Source organism: Squalius cephalus (assembly GCF_949319135.1).
Source record: "Squalius cephalus genome assembly, chromosome: 17".
NCBI classification, from domain to species: Eukaryota; Metazoa; Chordata; class Actinopteri; order Cypriniformes; family Leuciscidae; genus Squalius; species Squalius cephalus.
Genome location: NC_137138.1, coordinates 1,101,430 through 1,121,113, shown reverse-complemented (window position 1 = coordinate 1,121,113; position 19,684 = coordinate 1,101,430). Strand labels below are relative to the sequence as shown.

Below are 19,684 nucleotides of genomic sequence, written 5' to 3'. Positions count from 1 at the left end.
AACTCATATCCTTCTACTAAGCCCTGTTTTATTCAAAAACACAAATATCGCTCTATACCCTACATGCCCTGAATTCATTTGTAATATTTCCTTCATTTCAAATCTAATTTTTTCTTTTCTAAACCAGTCTTTCATCCTTTCTTCCTTATACCTATGACAATTAACCCCTTACCTGACAGGGATCACTGGTGATCCCAGATTATTTTAGTTCAAAATATGTTTGAGCTTATATATCTCAATATTAATAACAGTCTGGTTAATTTTGAGTCTTGAACTATAAACTCTCAAGGGTTGGCTTTCTAAATGTATGTGTGTTATGTTTCTATTCAGAATTACTTATGAGCAGTAACCTTTTTATTTTGGGCATTTCATGTATGCAGCACTTGCCAAAATTGGGGGTGATGAGCAAGGGGTTAATAATTACATGTTCTACTGTTTCGTTAATATTACAGACCTCACACATCCCAGTCTCATGTTTCCCTATTATTTTAAGCGTACTATTTAATCCAGTATGCCCAAATCTCATTCTTGAAATAATGTCCTCTTCCTTTTTATTCCTATTATTTTCTCTCATACCTCCTACCCTCTTCTGGATACTGTAGTACATTCTCGCTTTTGTTTCTATATTCCACTCATCTTGCCACTTCTTTCTCATTTCTGCTTTGATTATACTTTTAACTTCTGCCTTACTATAACTTATTACCATATCTATCTCTGTTTTTTTTTTGTAGCATTTTTGGCATATTTATCAGCCAATTCATTTCCTTCTACTCCTATATGGGCTGGAATCCAGATGAATTTTACTACTATACCTACTCTATTAATTCTATAAACAGCTTGGGCTATTTCCACCAAAATATCCTGTCTTGCTTCTGATTGCATGTTCTTAATACTGGTTAACACACTGCTTGAATCTGACCCTATTAACACTTCCCTTGACCTACTATTTTCAACCCACTCAAGGGCTAAGAGAATGGCCATCATTTCTCCTGTAAACACTGACAAATTATCATTTACTCTCTTATTAAACATAACGTCTCGGTTACGGATGTAACCCTCGTTCCCTGAGTGGGAACGGAGACGTTACGTCGGATGACGACGATTGGGGTTTCGCTTAGAAGCCTATCACCTTCGAGTATATAAAACGAACCAATGGCAATGAAATGCCATGGGTCTGCGGAATTTGCATAGCGTAACTCCGCCCGCCGCAGGGGGTATATAAGGAAGTACGCTGCACAAATGCAGATATGTCTTCGCTGAGGAGCCGAGACTGGCCCCAGGCGTTTTTCAGCGGTACAGCGGAAGTGGCAGGAAGACGTAACGTCTCCGTTCCCACTCAGGGAACGAGGGTTACATCCGTAACCGAGACGTTCCCTTTCGTGGTCACTCCGAGTTACGTCGGATGACGACGATTGGGGTTCCAGTCTAATCACGCCACCTCGGCTGTCTTCCAGTGCCCTGCGTAAGTCTGAGCTCCCTGTTGTGAGACTAGCACGAACGAAGGAGTCCTACTTAACACAGGGATACCAAAGTACACTGGGAAGCATATCTCCAGAGAGAAATATGCAATTATGCCCAGCCATTGATGGGGGGGACTTAGAATACACATATGACCCAGAGGGTTGCATATGGAAAATCACTGGGGTGTCCAGCCGCAGGTGGAATTTTAAACCCCAGGGGAGGCAAGGTGGCTTGCCAAGGGAAAGACACACGCTCACAAGGAGACTTACAGTGGAATACACATGTGGGGGTCGCCCAGAGGGGGAACCATGCACATGGAGGCACCTAGTCAAGCACAAAAGCTGTGTTATGGAAACTGGCATAACTCAGGCGTTGACGTAACCAGTGCTGGAGGAACTCAGAGCTTATCAGACTCACCTGAGAGAAATATCGCACGTATCCCGTCCGTGGAGAGGAATGGCGAGCAAGCGAAGACACCTGAGCAGAATCTAGCACCGGCTGGTTGAAGCGAGTACATGAGAAGAAACTGGCTCTACTCGGAGATTATAGAATCTCGCGAATGTGTTGGGTGTCGCCCAGCCTGCAGCTCTACAAATGTCTGTTAGCGAGGCGCCATGCGCTAGAGCCCAAGAGGAAGCCACACTACGTGTGGAGTGGGCTTTCACACCAAGGGGGCACGGACGACCTTGCTGCTGGTATGCCAAAGCAATGGTATCCACTATCCAGTGAGATAACCTTTGCTTTGAGAGAGCCTTTCCCTTCAGCTTCCCACCATGACAGACAAAGAGCTGGTCTGAGGTCCTGAAACACCGCGTTCTGTCTACGTAAGCACGGAGGGCGCGTACTGGACAGAGCAGTGCCAAGGCTGGGTCTGCCTCCTCCAAGGGCAGCGCTTGCAGGTTCACTACCTGGTCTCGAAAGGGTGTGGTAGGAACCTTGGGCACGTATCCAAGCCGGGGTCTCAGGATCACGTGAGAGTTAGCCGGCCCGAATTCCAGGCACGCTTCGTCAACCGAAAATGCCTGCAGGTCCCCTACCCTCTTGATGGAGGCCAATGCAACCAGGAGCGCTGTCTTCATTGACAGGAACTTAAGCTCCACTGACTGTAAAGGCTCAAATGGAGCACTCTGCAGGGCAGTTAGAACCACTGAGAGGTCCCAAGAGGGTACGAGGGGAGGACGAGGAGGATTTAGTCTCCTCGCTCCCCTCAGGAACCTGACGATCAGGTCGTGCTTTCCCAGAGACTTACCATCAACTGCTTCGTGATGTGCGGCAATGGCGGCAACATACACTTTCAGGGTGGAGGGAGACAGCCTTCGCTCCAACCCTTCTTGCAGGAAGGAAAGCACGACACTGATCGGGCATTTCGTGGGTTCTTGATGTTTAGAAGAACACCAGTTGACGAAGAGGTTCCACTTCAACGCATAGGCATGTCTCGTGGACGATGCTCTAGCGGAAGTGATGGTAGCCACCACCGCAGGTGGTAGGGTACTCAAACCTGCCTCGTCCCGTCCAGGAGCCACACGTGGAGGTTCCAAAGATCGGGACGAGGGTGCCATAAGGTGCCCCGTCCCTGAGAAAGGAGGTCCTTCCTCAGAGGAATTGGCCAGGGAGGTGCTGTCGCGAGGAGTACTAGTTCGGAGAACCAGGTCCGGTTGGGCCAATACGGGGCAACCAAAATGACCTGCTCCTCGTCCTCCCTGATCTTGCGCAAGGTCTGCGCAAGAAGGCTCACTGGGGGAAACGCATACTTGCGTAGGCCCCGCGGCCAGCTGTGCGCCAGTGCATCCGTGCCGAGCGTGCCCTCGGTCAGGGAATAAAACAGGTCGCAATGGGACGAGTCGTGGGAGGCAAACAGGTCTACCTGTGCGTCGCCGAACTGATCCCAAATCAGCTGGACCGTCTGGGGATGGAGTCGCCATTCTCCAGCGAGAGGCCGAACTCGAGACAGCTCGTCGGCCGCCTGGTTCAGGTGTCCCGGGATATAAATGGCTCGAAGCGACCTCAGATGCTTCTGACTCCATGTGAGGAGGTGGCGAGCGAGTTGCGACATACGGCGGGAGCGTAGACCACCCTGGTGGTTGATGTACGCTACTGTTGCGGTATTGTCTGATCGGACTAGTACGTGCTGGCCCCTGAGCAGCGCATGGAAGCGGTGCAGGGCGAGACGTACAGCCAGCAACTCGAGGCAATTGACATGCCAAAGGCGCTGGGGTCCTGTCCAGGAGCCCGCGGCAGCATGACCATTGCACATGGCGCCCCAGCCCGTGTTGGAGGCATCTGTTGATACAACAACATGCCGGGAAACTCGTTCTAAGGGCACTCCGGCCCGTAGAAAATTGAGGTTCGCCCACGGGGTGAAGGTCTGACGGCAGGCTGGAGTCACTGGGACTCGGAGCGTGCCGTGTTGCCATGCCCACCTCGGGACTCGATCGCGAAGCCAAAGCTGAAGCGGTCTCATATGAAGCAATCCCAGCGGCGTTACTGCGGCTGCGGATGCCATATGCCCCAGGAGCCTCTGAAATAGTTTCAGTGGAACCGCACTCTTGCCCTCGAATTGGCGAAGACAAGTCAGCAGTGACTGCGCGCGCTCGCTCGTAAGCTGCGCGCACATGGCGACCGAGTCGATCTCCATACCGAGAAAAGAGATTCTCTGCACGGGGCAGAGTTTGCTCTTCTCCCAGTTGACCCGAAGGCCCAGACGAACTAGGTGCTGAAGCACTAGGTCCCTGTGTTCGCCAACCTGGTCTCGAGAGTGAGCTAGGATTAGCCAGTCGTCGAGATAGTTCAGGATGCGAACCCCGTGTTCCCGGAGGGGAACAAGGGCTGCCTCGACGACCTTCGTGAAGACGCGAGGAGACAGGGCTAGCCCGAAAGGGAGAACCGCGTACTGGTATGCCTGCCCCTCGAAAGCAAACCGTAGAAACGGTCTGTGTCGAGGTAAAATGGAGACATGGAAGTAGGCGTCCTTCAGGTCGATCGCTGCAAACCAATCCTGCGGCCGCACACACTGGAGGATGTGTTTGGCCGTTAGCATCTTGAACGGCAGCCTGTGAAGGGAGCGGTTCAAGACGCGCAGGTCGAGGATTGGCCGTAACCCACCGGACTTCTTGGGTACAATGAAGTAAGGGCTGTAGAAGCCGGACTTCATCTCGGCTGGAGGGACAATCTCGATCGCACCCTTCGCCAGTAGGGTGGCGACCTCCGCTCTCATGACAGGGGCATTGCCACCGACCATAGTGAAGCGGACTCCCCTGAAGCGGGGAGGAGATCTCGCGAACTGAATCGCGTAGCCGAGCCTGATGGTTCTCGCGACCCAGCGGGACAGTCTGGGAAGCTCTAGCCAGGCCTCCAGAAAGTGCACCAGCGGGGTCATACGAACCACAGACGTACCGTCGGTGGGGCAGCGAGGCGGAATGACCGGCACCGGCGAGGGTGGCATAGCGGCCCTGTGCGGGGGCACGGTCATTAACCGCGTCCTGCCAGAGGAGGCCAGGGGAGGGCGCGCGTCCCACGGGGGCGTGCTCTGGCAGGGGTCTGGCGACAGAGGGGGATGAGAGGAGCGTGGCCCGTGGGCGGCGCGTGCTGTCATCCCGCACCTCTGGGACAGAGGAGGGCGGCAGTGGCGGGACCCGAGGGTGGCGCGCACTGCGGCCCTCGGACTCTGTCGGCTCAGGATTGGGAAATTCAATTCTGTCTTCAACCACATCAGAGTACTGCTCGTCGTTGGACGAGCAGCGGGGAGTGGAGAACAAAAGATTCTCCCCCGGCCCTCCACCGGGGGAAGGAGTGGCCCTGCTACCAGCTCCTGGGACAGAATTGAAGCCAACCCTGAGCAGCCCGTCTCAGGAGCGCCGCTTGGCCTGGCGTTTAGCGGGCGGCGGGGCTGGAGAGGGCTGTGGCGCCTGCCTGCGGCTCCCTCCACAACGCGGCCCGGGTGAAGGTTGCTGCTGGGGCCGTGCGGGAGGGGCGGCCGCGGGAGGGCGCCCTCGGCGGCGAGCAGGCTGAGAATTCTGTGCCGACGGCTGAGCAGCGGAGCGTCGGGGCAGAATGTGCTTGATAGCCTCAGTCTGCTTCTGGGCGGTCGAGAACTGTTGGGCAAAATCCTCGACCGCACCGCCGAAAAGGCCGGCCTGGGATATGGGAGCGTCAAGCAGACGAGTCCGCTCGGGCTCACACATATCAGCCAGGTTCAGCCAGAGATGTCTCTCCTGGACCACAGCTGTGGACATCACCAAACCCAGGGAGCGCGCGGTCACCTTCGTCGCTCGGAGAGCGAGGTCGGTGGCGGCGCGCAGCTCATCAATGAGCCCGGGGTCTGTCCTGCCCTCGTGCATGTCACGAAGCATCTGGGCCTGGTAGACCTGCAGGATAGCCATGGCATGCAAAGAGGCAGCTGCCTGTCCCGCCGCACTGTAAGACTTCGCCACGAGAGTGGACGAGAATCCACAGGCTTTGGACGGGTGCTTAGGATCACCACGTGATGAAGCGCCTGCCGGACACAGCTGCATCGCGACAGAACGCTCAACCGTGGGAATCCCAGTGTACCCACAAGCATCAGCTCTATCGAGGGGAGGAAAGGCGGAGAAAGCCGACGAACGATCGCGGGAAGACATGGGAGCCTTCCAGGACCGCGTGACTTCCTCATGCACTTCCGGGAAGAATGGTATTGGGGTTGGGCGGCGACGAATGTCAGCGGCCGCTCCCAAAAACCAATCATCCAGCCGCGAGCGCACCGGATCGGGCGGCGGGGACCACTCGAGCCCAATGGCCGCGGCTGCCCGGGAAAGCATGGCAGTCAGCTCGGGATCAGACTCGGGCAATGCTGGCACGCCCGAGGGCGGCAACACAGCCGAATCCTCACTTCCCGAGGACTCATGCCCACCTTGTGATGCAGTGATCGACATTGCATCCTCCTGTGGAACGCCAAACGAAACGCGCGGGGCCTCCGTAGAGGGACCAGCGGTTTCGGTTTGCACGCTCGCGGGTACCAATGCTGAAGAGGGGTGTGTGGACCGTGGACGTGTCGGCGGTTTGTCCCACACAGATACCCTCAGGTCACCCTGGCCACCAGCCGAAGTACAGCCTCTCGGGGAGACCGTAGATCGGGGTGTGGATGAGGGGACTCTCGCTCTGATGAGCTCATTGAGTCTCGACCGCAGCATGGATATGGTCATGTTCCCGCAATGAGAACATGAATCATCCACAAACGCTGCTTCAGCGTGATCAACGCCCAAACACGCTAAGCAGAGATTGTGCCCATCAGGAGAAAATACATCGCGACCACAACCAGAAGTGCACGGGCGAGACATCTTTAAAAAGACGTGCCACATGCAATGCTCTTTTTGTGAGAGGAAAACTCCGCGGATGTTGAAGCGAACAGGGAGAAATCACACTAACTGTCAGATCACTGACAAGATCAGCAGGGAAGTGTGCACTCGCTGAAATCGCCGTCACACCAACACCGGAGAGCTCGCTCGTCTCGAAGGAATGAGAAGAAATAACTCAGAATTTCGGCTTACGTGGAGTGGAGAAGTTCTCGGCTCCGAAGCGAAAACATATCTGCATTTGTGCAGCGTACTTCCTTATATACCCCCTGCGGCGGGCGGAGTTACGCTATGCAAATTCCGCAGACCCATGGCATTTCATTGCCATTGGCTCGTTTTATATACTCGAAGGTGATAGGCTTCTAAGCGAAACCCCAATCGTCGTCATCCGACGTAACTCGGAGTGACCACGAAAGGGAACATTCATTTCTGGTATAATGAACGCAGCTCCTACTCTATTATCTTCTGTTTTTGATGCATCTGTATATATCTTAGTAAACAGAGAATAATTCTCCTCTAGGTATCTACTAACCTGACTCCTATCAATATTATTCTCTTTTTTCCACTCTAAAAAATGCAAATCTACCCCTAACTCCCCTAATAACCAAGGTGGAACATTAGATAATGGCACAGTTGGGCTTACCGTAATATCTCCTATCCCTATCTCATTGACTGCATCGCTTATTATCCAACCAAAGCTCTTAATCTGTCGTCTTTCCCTTTCTTGACAAGGTTGTAACACCTTCTGAGTCGGGTGTCTTTCCTTATGCCCTTTTAAATTTGCCCAATACGTTGCTATTATCTGATTTCTTCTAATCTCCAATGGCATTTCATTCATTTCTACTTGTAATGCTGCTACTGGAGTTGTTTTAAAAGCACCACAACATAGTCTCAGCGCCTGACTTTGAATAACATCCAACTTTTTTAATAATGTTCTTGAAGCAGACTGGTAAACTGTACATCCATAATCAATAACTGCCCTAATTAATCCAATATATACTACTTTCAACGAGGTCCTACTTGCTCCCCACTCTCTACCTCTCAGACACCTTACTACATTCAATATTCTTTTACATTTTTCAACAACATTCTCAATATGTATTTTCCAGTTAAGTTTTTTTTGTCAAACCATATCCCGAGATATTTAAAACATTCCACTCTCTCTAGATTTTTGTCATAAAGTTTAAGTTGAATCTGTTCTTGATTTTTCCTTTGAGAAAAACAGACTACTTTGGTCTTTGCCACTGAAAACCTAAAACCCCATTCCATTCCCTATTTCTCTACCTTCCCAGTTGCCTCTTGCATCTTCCTCACTAAATATTCTATATTTCTTCCCTTTTTCCACATAACACCGTCATCTGCAAATAAAGCAACACTTATAGATCTATCAACTCTACTAAACACTTCATTTATCATAATTGAAAACAAAACTGGACTAACTATACTCCCTTGAGGAGTTCCATTTTCCACTAAATACTTTGTACTCAATTCTTTCCCTACTCTTAAAGCTTGTTTCATGCTGAGCTAATCAAAATGACCACAGCTGATCACAGTTGAAAGTCAATTGGCTTTGTGTGCTATTGAGAAGGTGATTAACTACACCTGGTTGGGTTTACAAGTCATTTTTAGGAGGGGGTGATTCTTTTTCCAACTCAGTGATTCTGTTTTTTAATTTGTATTTTTTTTTTTCTGACAAGTTGGTATTATATCTTTCACTTGTATGTTATAAGTTGTAAATACAGCTGAATAAAACAGAAATTGTTTTTGTCTGTTTTCATTTCAGGCTGCAAAGCAACAAAATGTGATTATTTTAAAGGGGGGTGATTCTTTTCTATACCCACTGTATATTTATATATACAGTAATGTAACGTTAAGTCAACGGCGTTGATAAACACGCTGAAAAGCGATTATGCGTGTTGATAGCACGCCAAAAATGGAAATACGAATTGGCGTGTCATACATACGCCATTTCATGAGATCAGTCTGTATTCGCTGTCAAAGTGACGCCAAAATGAATGGGAGTCAATGGAATGCTAATAGCAGGTGATGGTCCGCTAATCAATGGCGGCGCCCGGGGAACCTTCAATAAAATATTAAACCCTGCCCCCCTGGCTAGAAATAAATTAATCCTTACTTCCTCGTCATCATGGAGAGCGCAGTTCATGGTTGCATAGCAACGACAGACGCCACGGGAGCGCAAGCGCTTGTAGAAAGGAGAATGCGGCGCGGCCGTGCTTTCCACACGTTTTTAGACGCGATATGTAAACAGTCCCTAATTCATAATAAACTGAGAATCTATTTGGTTTAAAAGCGTTTTTGTTTGTTTAAAATGGAGGAAAAAACATTTTCTTAGGAAAGCCATTTGCTCTACAAGAGATTAAGTTAAGTGCACTAAGATTTAGGCCTAAGCATTAAATGACTAGGTTGTAAATAGTTGGTTACTTTTAAAATTAAGTATAGTACAGTTTGCACTTTATTATGCTGCTTGCTTGTTGCTACTGTGTGCAATAGTGTAATTATTTTATTTATGCTTAAATATTTATTTTCAGTATTTTCAGCACTGAACTTTTTTTTTTTTACTTGTTCTACCTCACATGTTTTTAATATTTGTCAAATATTGTTTTTTTAAATTGAGACTTGTAACATTTGTTATCATCATTGTGTCATTTTTATGATGTAAATTGAGTGAGCAAAAGCAGTATCGGCTCCAAATATCGGCCCAAGAAAATCGACAGCCCGTATCGGTCATCGGCTAAGGCTGATGAAAAAAAATCGGTATCGGCATCGGCACTAAAAAATCCATATCAGTCGATCCCTAAAAGACAGAAAAAAGTAGCTTCTTATTGCATAATAAAAGTGGTGCATGGATGTAAAAGATTAATAAAAAAGATAAAAAACTAAACTGAAAAAAAGTTTCGCATTAGAAACACTGTCAGTTTAAATGTCAGAATCAGACTCAGAATTACTTTGAGCCACAATGGAAAATTCTACAAGCACGAGTACGTATAATTACAAGTACGCCCTACAATCGGAGTAGAACATGATTTTGTTGGCTGGATCATATGCCAGCCATTCTCAACCTGACTTCCACTTTTCGTTGAAAAGTCTTTTGTTTTTCTTTGTCTCTTCTTCCTTTTTTGGTTTCATCGTCAGGTTTTCTCTTGTGTGTTCTGGGTGATGGTTAGTATATAACCGTGAGACCGACGGTAATAGTTGAACACCGTCATTAGAACTCTATAACCGCCAAAACCGTGTCATTAAAATATTTTTTAAACATTTTTTTATCATAGAAAATGTTTAAATACTAATTAAAAACAATTGTTAACAGTCTGTGTTATTAATGGTCTACGTCGTTTCCAACTGTATTTGATTCTTTGCCAAGGCCTTGACTGACCGCCAATCATTTGAGATAGAAATAAAAGCTATGACTATGATAGAGTGATGTGCCATCATTATGAGATTTATTAAACAAATGAAAAACATTTGCAATAATAAACATTAGCAATAAACATTTGCAATAATAAACAATGTATCATTACCGATAACTGATCGTGCAGTTTAATTACCCCTTGACTGGCCCCAAACATGTTTGATAAAAGAAACATATACAGTGTGTATATAGCCTATATGATGTGTATTACATTTTAGCTCAAAAACAATTGTAATAAAATATAGGATCATAAGATGCGCAATATAGGAGACATGATTTTTACCACTTCATTAAGTTTTGCTTTGTAGAAAGACTTTAAAGCAAATTTCGTTTTGTACAAATTGTATCTTAATTTTAATAAATGTTTCATCAACCAATTGCATGTATTTAATAAATAAAGCAATATAGCAGACAATATAATAACCGTGACATGGAGGCGCCGGCACGCCGCGTTCACTTGCATTGCATTGTGAACTAGAGCGCATCACATCATAAATGAATAAACTCAGCGTAGGCCTATGCCTCATACATTAGCATTAAATATCTTTGCTGCATCCTTTCTAGAACAGACAAGGGCTTTCTTGCGGCTCACATCAGCAGAGCATTGCATCGTCCATAGACCGCAAAACAATCAGTGGATGGCGGGCGGGTGCGGCTTTGAAATCTGGTCAAAAAACGTTGGTGTGGATGATGGGTTTTGTGATGCAGTTGCGGATGAAATAATACCCCATCCGCGTATCTCTATTGATAACAACATTGAACACTACACAAATATTAATTTTATTTATTTTTTTAATTTAGGCAATCAAGTAGCTAATCAGTGTCTGCTCGTTTATTCAAAATAAGTTGTTCTATAACAGACGAACGTCGCACCGGTGTCCAACGACGTAACTCCAGCAGGGCAGCTAGCTGTCTCTTCGTTTCTGTGTTGTGGGTCACTAGCTAGTGTGCAACACTGTGTGCATGTAATACTCATGGGAGTTGTAGTGTTGTAGTGTCACACTGCAATATGGCTTATTTCAGATGCCTTTTGAAAAGACTACAATTATTTAACCGCCAAAGTGGCTAGTTGGATAAGATAAGATAAGATAAGATAAGATAAGATAAGATAAGATAAGATTGCTCACATTCATAGAAAACAGAAGAAACCCACATCACATCACAGTCCGATTTAGTAGTATTTGTCACACATACATCGCTGCAGCTGATACATACCCCTTATCTATGATTATTCATTAATTTAATTGAAAGTGGCACAAATGAGAATTTATACCTGTTAAGCTTACAGTTTGGTAACCTGTACCTTCTGCCTAAAGGCATCAGCTCATACTCATTAAACAGGACGTGCATGGGGTCGTTTGTGATTTTAAAACCCTGTTTCCTCACCACCTCCTCGAAAAGCTCCTGAAGAGTAATAGGTGGCATTTGGCAAATTTTTTATCAATTTTTGGAGCTGTGATTTTAATTTAACGGACAGGTTACCAAACCAAGCCACAAAACCATACCGCACAATAGATTCAATGGCTACCTTGTAAAACATTAACATGATATATTTGTCCTCTCCATGAACTCTAAGTCATCTTAAAAAATATAGACGCTGACATATCTTTGACCAAACATACTCCACTTGATGGGACCACTGCAACTGACAATCCAACTGTATACCTAAATACTTGTATGTTGTTACCTGCTCAACGAGTACACCTTCAATTTGAAGTGTGCTGTGATCTCCTATAGACCTGGGGTCAAAAATCATTTCTTTGGTTTTATTTACATTAAGGAGCAAGTTATGCTTATTGCACCACTTCATTACCTCCTCTATCTCCTGTGTTTAGGTAGAAATGTCAGAATTTTTTGTGAGTAGACTAAGTATGGCCGTATCATCTGAAAATTTAATGATGTGATTATTTCTATTGATATTTCGACAATCATTTGTGTATATTATAAAAAGTAAGGGCCTTGAGGGGCACCTGTACTTATGTTCAGAGTATCAGAAAGAGTAGAGTTAACTCGCACCTGCTGCTTCCTTCCTGTCAGAAAAGAACCATACCATCTAATAGTAAAGGGGTTCACTTTCATCTGTTGTAATTTACATAACATTGTCTGAGGAAGAATACAATTAAATCCGGAGCTGAAATCCATAAATAGTAATCGAACATAACCTGATGGATTTTCAAGGTGCTTTAAGATCGTCAGTACCCCTGCCATTATTATAGGCAAATTAGTAAGGGTCCAAAAGATGCTTTACCTCACTCCTTAAGTTACCAACCATTATACATTCTAATGATTTCATCCCTATTGATGTCAGCCCCACTGGTCTGTGTTACCCGCCACGAGCAAAATCCACCCGCATTTGGCGGGTTGGCAGATGTTAATGTCAAGCCCTGGTGGGAACCCATTAACCAGTTACACATTAACATGTTTTCCGTCAAAATAAAAGCTTGATGCAGTTTCCGTCAAAATAAAAGATCACATGATCCATCTAACCATTGGTCAGAGGTTTGAACAGGGGCATGTTCAGGCTCAAACCGGTGCGCAATATTTTGCTACGGTTTCTGGGTTGAAAATATCCTCTTAAAAGATATAACATTTTAAAACAATGACATTAGTGAATCTGTTATCTGAACCTGAAACATCAGTTCAGCCACTGTATTATAATTATGATGAAAACCAGTTTTGAATCCGATCAGGACTCCTGATAAACTCACATTTATATATTTGTCATTTGTCATCGTCATTGATTATTGTGAATATTGTAGAGTTAATCTGAGATGCTGTAATAACACTGAGCTCATGCAGATGTTGATCAGGAGTTGATCTGATGTCTCGTGATATGATGTTATATCGCTTTAATGAAACTCTGTCTGTGTGATTGAACAGATTCAAATGAAGAGGAGAAAGAAAATCAGCAGAAATCACAGATCAGCAGAAAACAAGAAGACTGAGAGAAAAATGGAGGACAGAAATGAGACACAAACCAGAGAATCACCAGAGGAAAGAGGACAGAGACTTGTGAGACGAGAGAGTATGGAGAGAATAAGGCCAGAATGTGAGTGTTTGATTATTACTGAACTTTATTTCTTCATCACATTTTATTCTTGTTATTAGATTTACAAATAACCCACAGTTAGGAAAGTCCTACACCAACCCATAGTTGGGTTACTTGTTGGGGTTATTTCTAATATAATCGTCGGTGTATGAATGAGTGAGTGAATGGGTGAATGTGAGGCGATATGTAAAGCCGTGGGTCTGTTGAAAGCGCTGTATAAATGCAGTCCATTTACCATTTTAAACCCCAAATTATTAAGAGAGTAGATTTACTATTCAAACTGATTCTTCAGACTTTCTGCACTATTAAAGCTATAGACTATTGAAGCTTGTGATTGTTGTGATGGAGAAAAATATCCCATAAACTCAATATATTTGTGATTTCTAGTGTCCTGTGATCCAGACGAGCCTGTAAAGTTTGATTCTGATGTCAAAACTGAGGAGAGAATATCATCAAACCCTTCATCATGTTCTCCAGAACACACATCTTCATCATCATCATCATCTTCATCATCATCATCATCATCATCATCATTATCACTGACATCCATCAGCAGCTGAAGACCTGAACATCTTCATCATCATCTTCATCACCATCTTCATCACCAACGTAGTCTCACTATTGGCCAATGCTGGTCGTGTGTGATGCAGAAACCCAGAAGCGCTGCGCTGTTACACTATGTGAACTCACTCAGAGAAACACACAGAAGAAAATTATATATTTAAGTATATCGCTTGATAAGCTTAAGGTTGAGCCGCTGTAGTCACTTTTTTTAAATGATGTCTTTACTAACTTTCTGGGCCGGCAAGTTTCAATTACACTTTAATTTCTACAAGCTTGAATAGAGTACTAATAAGATTTACTTTGTTTTTTTTAATCTTGCCTGAACTCACTTTTTCATGAAGAAACTACATTTGCTTTTCTGTAGTATTTACTTCCCCACAGAATCATGTTTAGCTAGTGTACAGCGCTGATGAGCATTACCCTTTTCCAGCGGTTGTTATCTGGGAATAACAGTAACATGCTGGATGGTGTGATTGACCAATCCGAATCAAGTATTCCCCAGAGCCATGTGACAAGAATAGTGTATACATTAAAACACTAGGAGAAAAACAACTAAAGTAGCTCAACATCAGGATCACTGGAATGATGGAATTCCCCACGATCACGTGAATGTATTCTGTATTCGTTAATCAAATTATGATTATTTGATAATCGCTGTAATATGCCCTTCTTGTTGGTTCCAAAATGTACTTAATTAACAAGATTAACTTTACAAGGGTAGATGAAGTAATGTATTTTACCACAGTACGTCTGTAATATTAACGGCTAATTCGCACATGATAAGAGATCTCAGTAAACAGAAGTGAGAGAGTAACTCGATTTGCTCATCGCCGTCACTCCTGTCGTCATGTGTGGATTATGTTGCTTCCTGGGGCCCGTTCTTCGTACGTTGCTTATTACATCCGAGATCAAATGACACATCCAAGATGATATCATTGTGCGAATCATGATCTGGCTAACTCGGTTCTTCGAACACACTTTCCGGATATATGATTAGTATAGCTGGATTGTGTTATCTGAGATAATTGCGCGTTCATGCGCTGGTTAAAAGGGGATATATATCGATAGTAGAAACATTGATCAGCAACGCTGCTATTGGCTGCTCAGCGTGGCCAAAGAGCGCGCTCAGTTTTTCTCCTCAGCAGAGCAATAACTAATAGTCGAAGTTTATTCGCAATTTTAATGTTTAATCAAAACGCCAGGGAACACCTCAAAGTCTGCAAAAGCCAGGAGAGAGGGCTGGCAAAAAGTAGCAGACAATTTAAATCCGTCAGAAGTGGCCATGTTAGATGTTTTTATCACTTATTAGCCTATATTTTTGTATTTTAATAATTGCATAATTACTTTGTGCATTGTAATGTCAGAGTCACCACACTAGAACATGGGAACTAATAAAAGTGAATTACAAAAATATTCTACATAGGCTAATGGTAATTTTTTGTTATATAGTCTCTTTTATAAAAGGCACTGTTAAATAAATGGTGTTCTGTTTATAAAAGCAACCAAGAAAAAGGCTGAGAAAAAGAAAAGAAAAGATCTTAGTAGCCTATAGTGTAAAATAATTTTTGCTGCATTAAATTAAGGCCGTATAGTCATTTCAACTGTTCAATCTTGAGTAATGATGAATTACTTTGACTTGTGAAAGTGAAAACTAATAAACTTATGTTAATGTAATAATATTTTGCCATGAGTTATTGATCTCATTTTTCCCCAGTGTAGTTCATTGTAATGACATTGTGTTTTCTTCTTTTGTGCACTTTTACATAATACACACTTGTATCTGTTCCCAAGAAAGTGGAGCTGAAATATGTGCAGTAAGTGGACATTTTCTAACTTTCCAAAGGAAAGAAAGTATAAGACTTTGTAATGTCCATTTGTTTCCATTGCACTGGACAGTGAATAAACCCTCTCAGATAACTGTCATATGGAGGAACTAGCCTACCTGCAAGTGCATAAATAACTTTACTTAATTTATACTTGTATGCTTTATGGCTGCAGTATAAGTCGCAGGATTCCACATCTACAGAAAGGCCTACAGAAGAGTCTGCACAGACAGAGGAGACATAGGCCTACAGGTGGGCAGTGGATAGACAACTTTTCCTTTTTATTTGTTGCATGAGGCATGTGTCTAATATCTCTTGTTGCAAGCACTTGACCACTGGCTTTTCTTTACAAAGAACAATTGAAATAAAACTCAAGGAACTAAGCATATTTGTCTTTTATTAAACATTTAATGAAAAGTTGTGTAATATGGCACATGCAACAATGTCACAGGCCCTGTCAGGTGTGCAACCCTCAGACTTTTCAGACACTGACATCTTCCCTTTAGTTAGCCAAAGTTCATATCATTGTGTGTCCTTGTCCTGGCTAGAGCTGCATTGTAACTGGTTTGGGTCAGGGAATGGGGTCATAAAACACCTGTCTGCAGGCAGGAACATGTCATAATCACCTATGAAGAAATGCAGTTCTGTTAGGATCAGCATAAGTGTATGAAATACAGTGAGCTTGATATTTAATTGTGGAACTTTCCTTACCACTTTCAAATAATGTGCATAAATGTGAATCTCTGAAAATGCTTAAGTCATGCACAGATCCTGGCCATTTTGCTTTCACATTTGTGATATGAAAGATTTTAGTCAACTGCCTTTTTTTTATTTGATATAATATTACTAATCTGGAATATTAAGAATCACAATAGTAACTGGGCTGCACATTTACATTGTGAATCCCCTTTCTGTTCACATAATCCCCTTCATTGAGGCCTTGATGGCAGTCTGGTAGCCTATAGTCTACTATGGTACCAATCACGTTAGTGAAGCCTGAGTGACATATACTGTAATCGGCATGGTCATGATTTTATGATCTTCATAAAAAATTATGATAGCCAAAAAAAAAAAAAAACTGCTTTACAACATTGGGTCTTAAGTGGCTTGGAAATGCCACAAAAAAAAAACTAAAACTGTATTTTAAACATAAAAGCGACAAAAAATGACAATCTCACGAATCACGAGAAAAATATATATTTCAGAAAGTGCACTATCACACTGCGCTGGACTTCCCGTATCAGCTCCGCTTATGAAGCCGGGATCTAATCCTGTTTACATGAAATAAGCCTGCTCCCGAGCAGGTTTAAGATTGCGCACCTGTTGCTATGACAGCAAGTCCAGGATGAGCTTCGAAGAACCAAACAATCCAAGATCAAGCCAAATCGCCAACAATCAAATCCAGCTAACTGAGTTAGCGACGTACGAAGAACGGACCCCTGGTGTGTTTATGGATGTGTGTGTGTTTATGGATGTGTGTGTGTTTATGACTGTAATCTGCTCGGTGTGACAAGAAAATGTATGTTTTTTGCAGGGATGTTTTTATTATTGGTGGATAATGTCCATGATAATGTTATATAAGATTTAGCCATTTAAAAAAAAAATATATATATATATATATATATATATATATATATATATATATTAATTTTGGGTGAAAGTATGGTGTATTATAAAAAAAAAATAAAAAATTAAGTAAACTAGCCAGAAAATATAATATATAATCTTTCATGTGTTTAAGCTGAATCAGTTTCACTGTCATCAACATCTCAGAAATAAACCAGATTTATGAATTCAGACATTTATGAAATAAACTAATATTCCTCTTTCAGAGCTCGTGTAAATCAGTGTTTCTCTACAGGATCACAGCAGAATTACTAAATCTCCATATGCAAATATTTGACAGCATCATAAATGAAGCACATGTCCAGATCTTACAGTTGATCAGGGAATATGATCCACATTATGAGTTTTAATAAGATCAGAAGAGTTTCTTAGAAATCAAACAGGAACAGAACAGTTCATTAAAGCAGAACTAAACACAAAGATGTCACATTTAAGACAGAGCGCTCATTAAATATAAAATAGTTTTATAAATGTAGTGAATCGTGTGTTAACGGCTCAATCAAAGCTTTATTCTGTGTGTTGATGAAGCTCATGGTTTGATGATCTGACAGAATTATGATTATTCTCATTATTAATCATCACAATAAACCTGTTTATCACTTTCTTTAAAACTACAAACTAGAAATAAAGTGAATAATTAATATTCTTACCAGAGACTGGATTCATCTGATGATGATGATCAAATATCCATAACCTCCTATCTGGAGAATATTCATAAATCATGGATTAGTGATGAATGCATTAGGAGTCTCACATATGTTTTCCTAATAATCTACTTATTTCTGTACAGTTAACAGCGTTAACAACTTCAAATTCAATTAAAGACAGAGTATAATTTCACATTCAGCTTCAGTGTGAATAATATTTCCCTCATAATAATCCGCTGTGAGAATGAGGTTAATCACCTTCTCATGATCTGTGATGATGATGATGATGATAATGATGGTGATGATGATGGTGATGTACTTTATCAGATTGTTTATAGGATAAAAACTTAAACATAATTTCCCAGAAGAGATTCAGAGTAATCTGCAGGTGTGTGTCTCATCATGATAAACTCCAGCTCACACACACTTCATTTCTCTCATTAAACACACATTATTTCCATCAGATGAAGAAGAGCTCAATCCTGAACACTGAGACTGAACCGGTGCATTACTGCCATCATCTGTGGGAACACACACATTACACACACACACTATATATATATTTAATGTGTGTAATGTGTGTGTTCACTCAGATGATGGCAGTAATGCACCAGTTCAGTCTGGAAGGACGAGAGTGTTCAGGATTGTAAGTTGTTTTCCAGTATAAACATCTAAACATTCATAAATTAAGTTACATTTACTGGAGATAAAAAGAAATTACATAAAACATGAAGTCTTATTTTCAGTGAAACTGATCAAAACAAGAGTAAATATCTGCCAATGGGCTAAAAAAAAATCAGCTCAATTCAGAGGCATGTTTTCAGAACTAATTGACAGATATTTGTCATGTGTTTTTAAGTATAAACACGCTTACATTTTTCAAGACTTCATTTTGCATTTGCTTCTCCAGTAATCGATCTTGAAATGATCATCAAGATGAATCTTGATTTAAACGGACAGTATGGCATTTTTCTCCACTAGGGGTCGCTAACCTCTTACAATAACAAAGGCGTAGTTTGATGACGCAACATTTGCTAAGAATTATGGATCTTGTCGTCAACGTCAAGCCGGCCGATCTAATAATGTTTATGGATGACTGAATACATCGATGCTTTTATCATGACTGTGATATGAAGCAGTTCGGGATTGCTAAGAGACAGCTATCAGCTCCACACGCGACGCGAGTCCCGCGGATATAAAAGGAATATGGACATTTCATTCTACCGAACTACACGCAGAATTACTGCTCACAGGTCAGTTTATTAGACAAATTAAACGTGTGAGGTAACGCAGCGCTGTTTCACCTGGTCTAACATTACACTATCACACTAAACTGCATTTGAATGTGTTGAAATGTATGTGTTAGTTTGTCTGTATGAGACTAGCAGTAAGCTAGATCAACATTAGAATAACATACAGATCATATTCTGACATTTTATCATTGTTGAACTATGAAACATTGATTAGTTTTATGTAAATGTGCTCACCTGTTTAATAAAGTACATGTAGGAGCGGTCGAAGTCTCGGACGTGGAGCTCTTGTTTATATACTGTCTATGGGAGCTCTCGGCATCTCGAAAACACCGCGCTGATGTTGATTCTCGTTTTAGTTCTCCTTTTTTATCCAAAGTCTGCTTGCCATGGTCCATAATGTTTGAACCAAACAACAACAGCGTGCAGATAGACATTACGAACTACACAGTTGTCCACGTCTGTCGCCTTGGTTACTATCAGAGGGCTCTGGTTGCTATGGCAGCA

General features: G+C 43.0%; 1 protein-coding gene and 1 long non-coding RNA gene across 2 annotated transcripts in view; both read left to right on the top strand.

Moving 5' to 3' along the window:
* LOC307144485 (uncharacterized protein) overlaps positions 1–16,035 on the top strand; it is a 35,984-nt gene extending 19,949 nt beyond the window's left edge. Inside the window, exons 2-3 of the mRNA XM_079846886.1 lie at positions 13,099–13,267; positions 13,655–16,035. Coding sequence (XP_079703012.1) covers positions 13,105–13,267; positions 13,655–13,827 — 336 coding nt within the window. The 5' untranslated portion in view covers positions 13,099–13,104 and the 3' untranslated portion in view covers positions 13,828–16,035. The remainder of the gene's footprint in view (positions 1–13,098; positions 13,268–13,654) is intronic.
* LOC307144490 overlaps positions 1–19,684 on the top strand; it is a 299,734-nt gene that overhangs the window by 124,746 nt on the left and 155,304 nt on the right. The window lies entirely within an intron of this gene.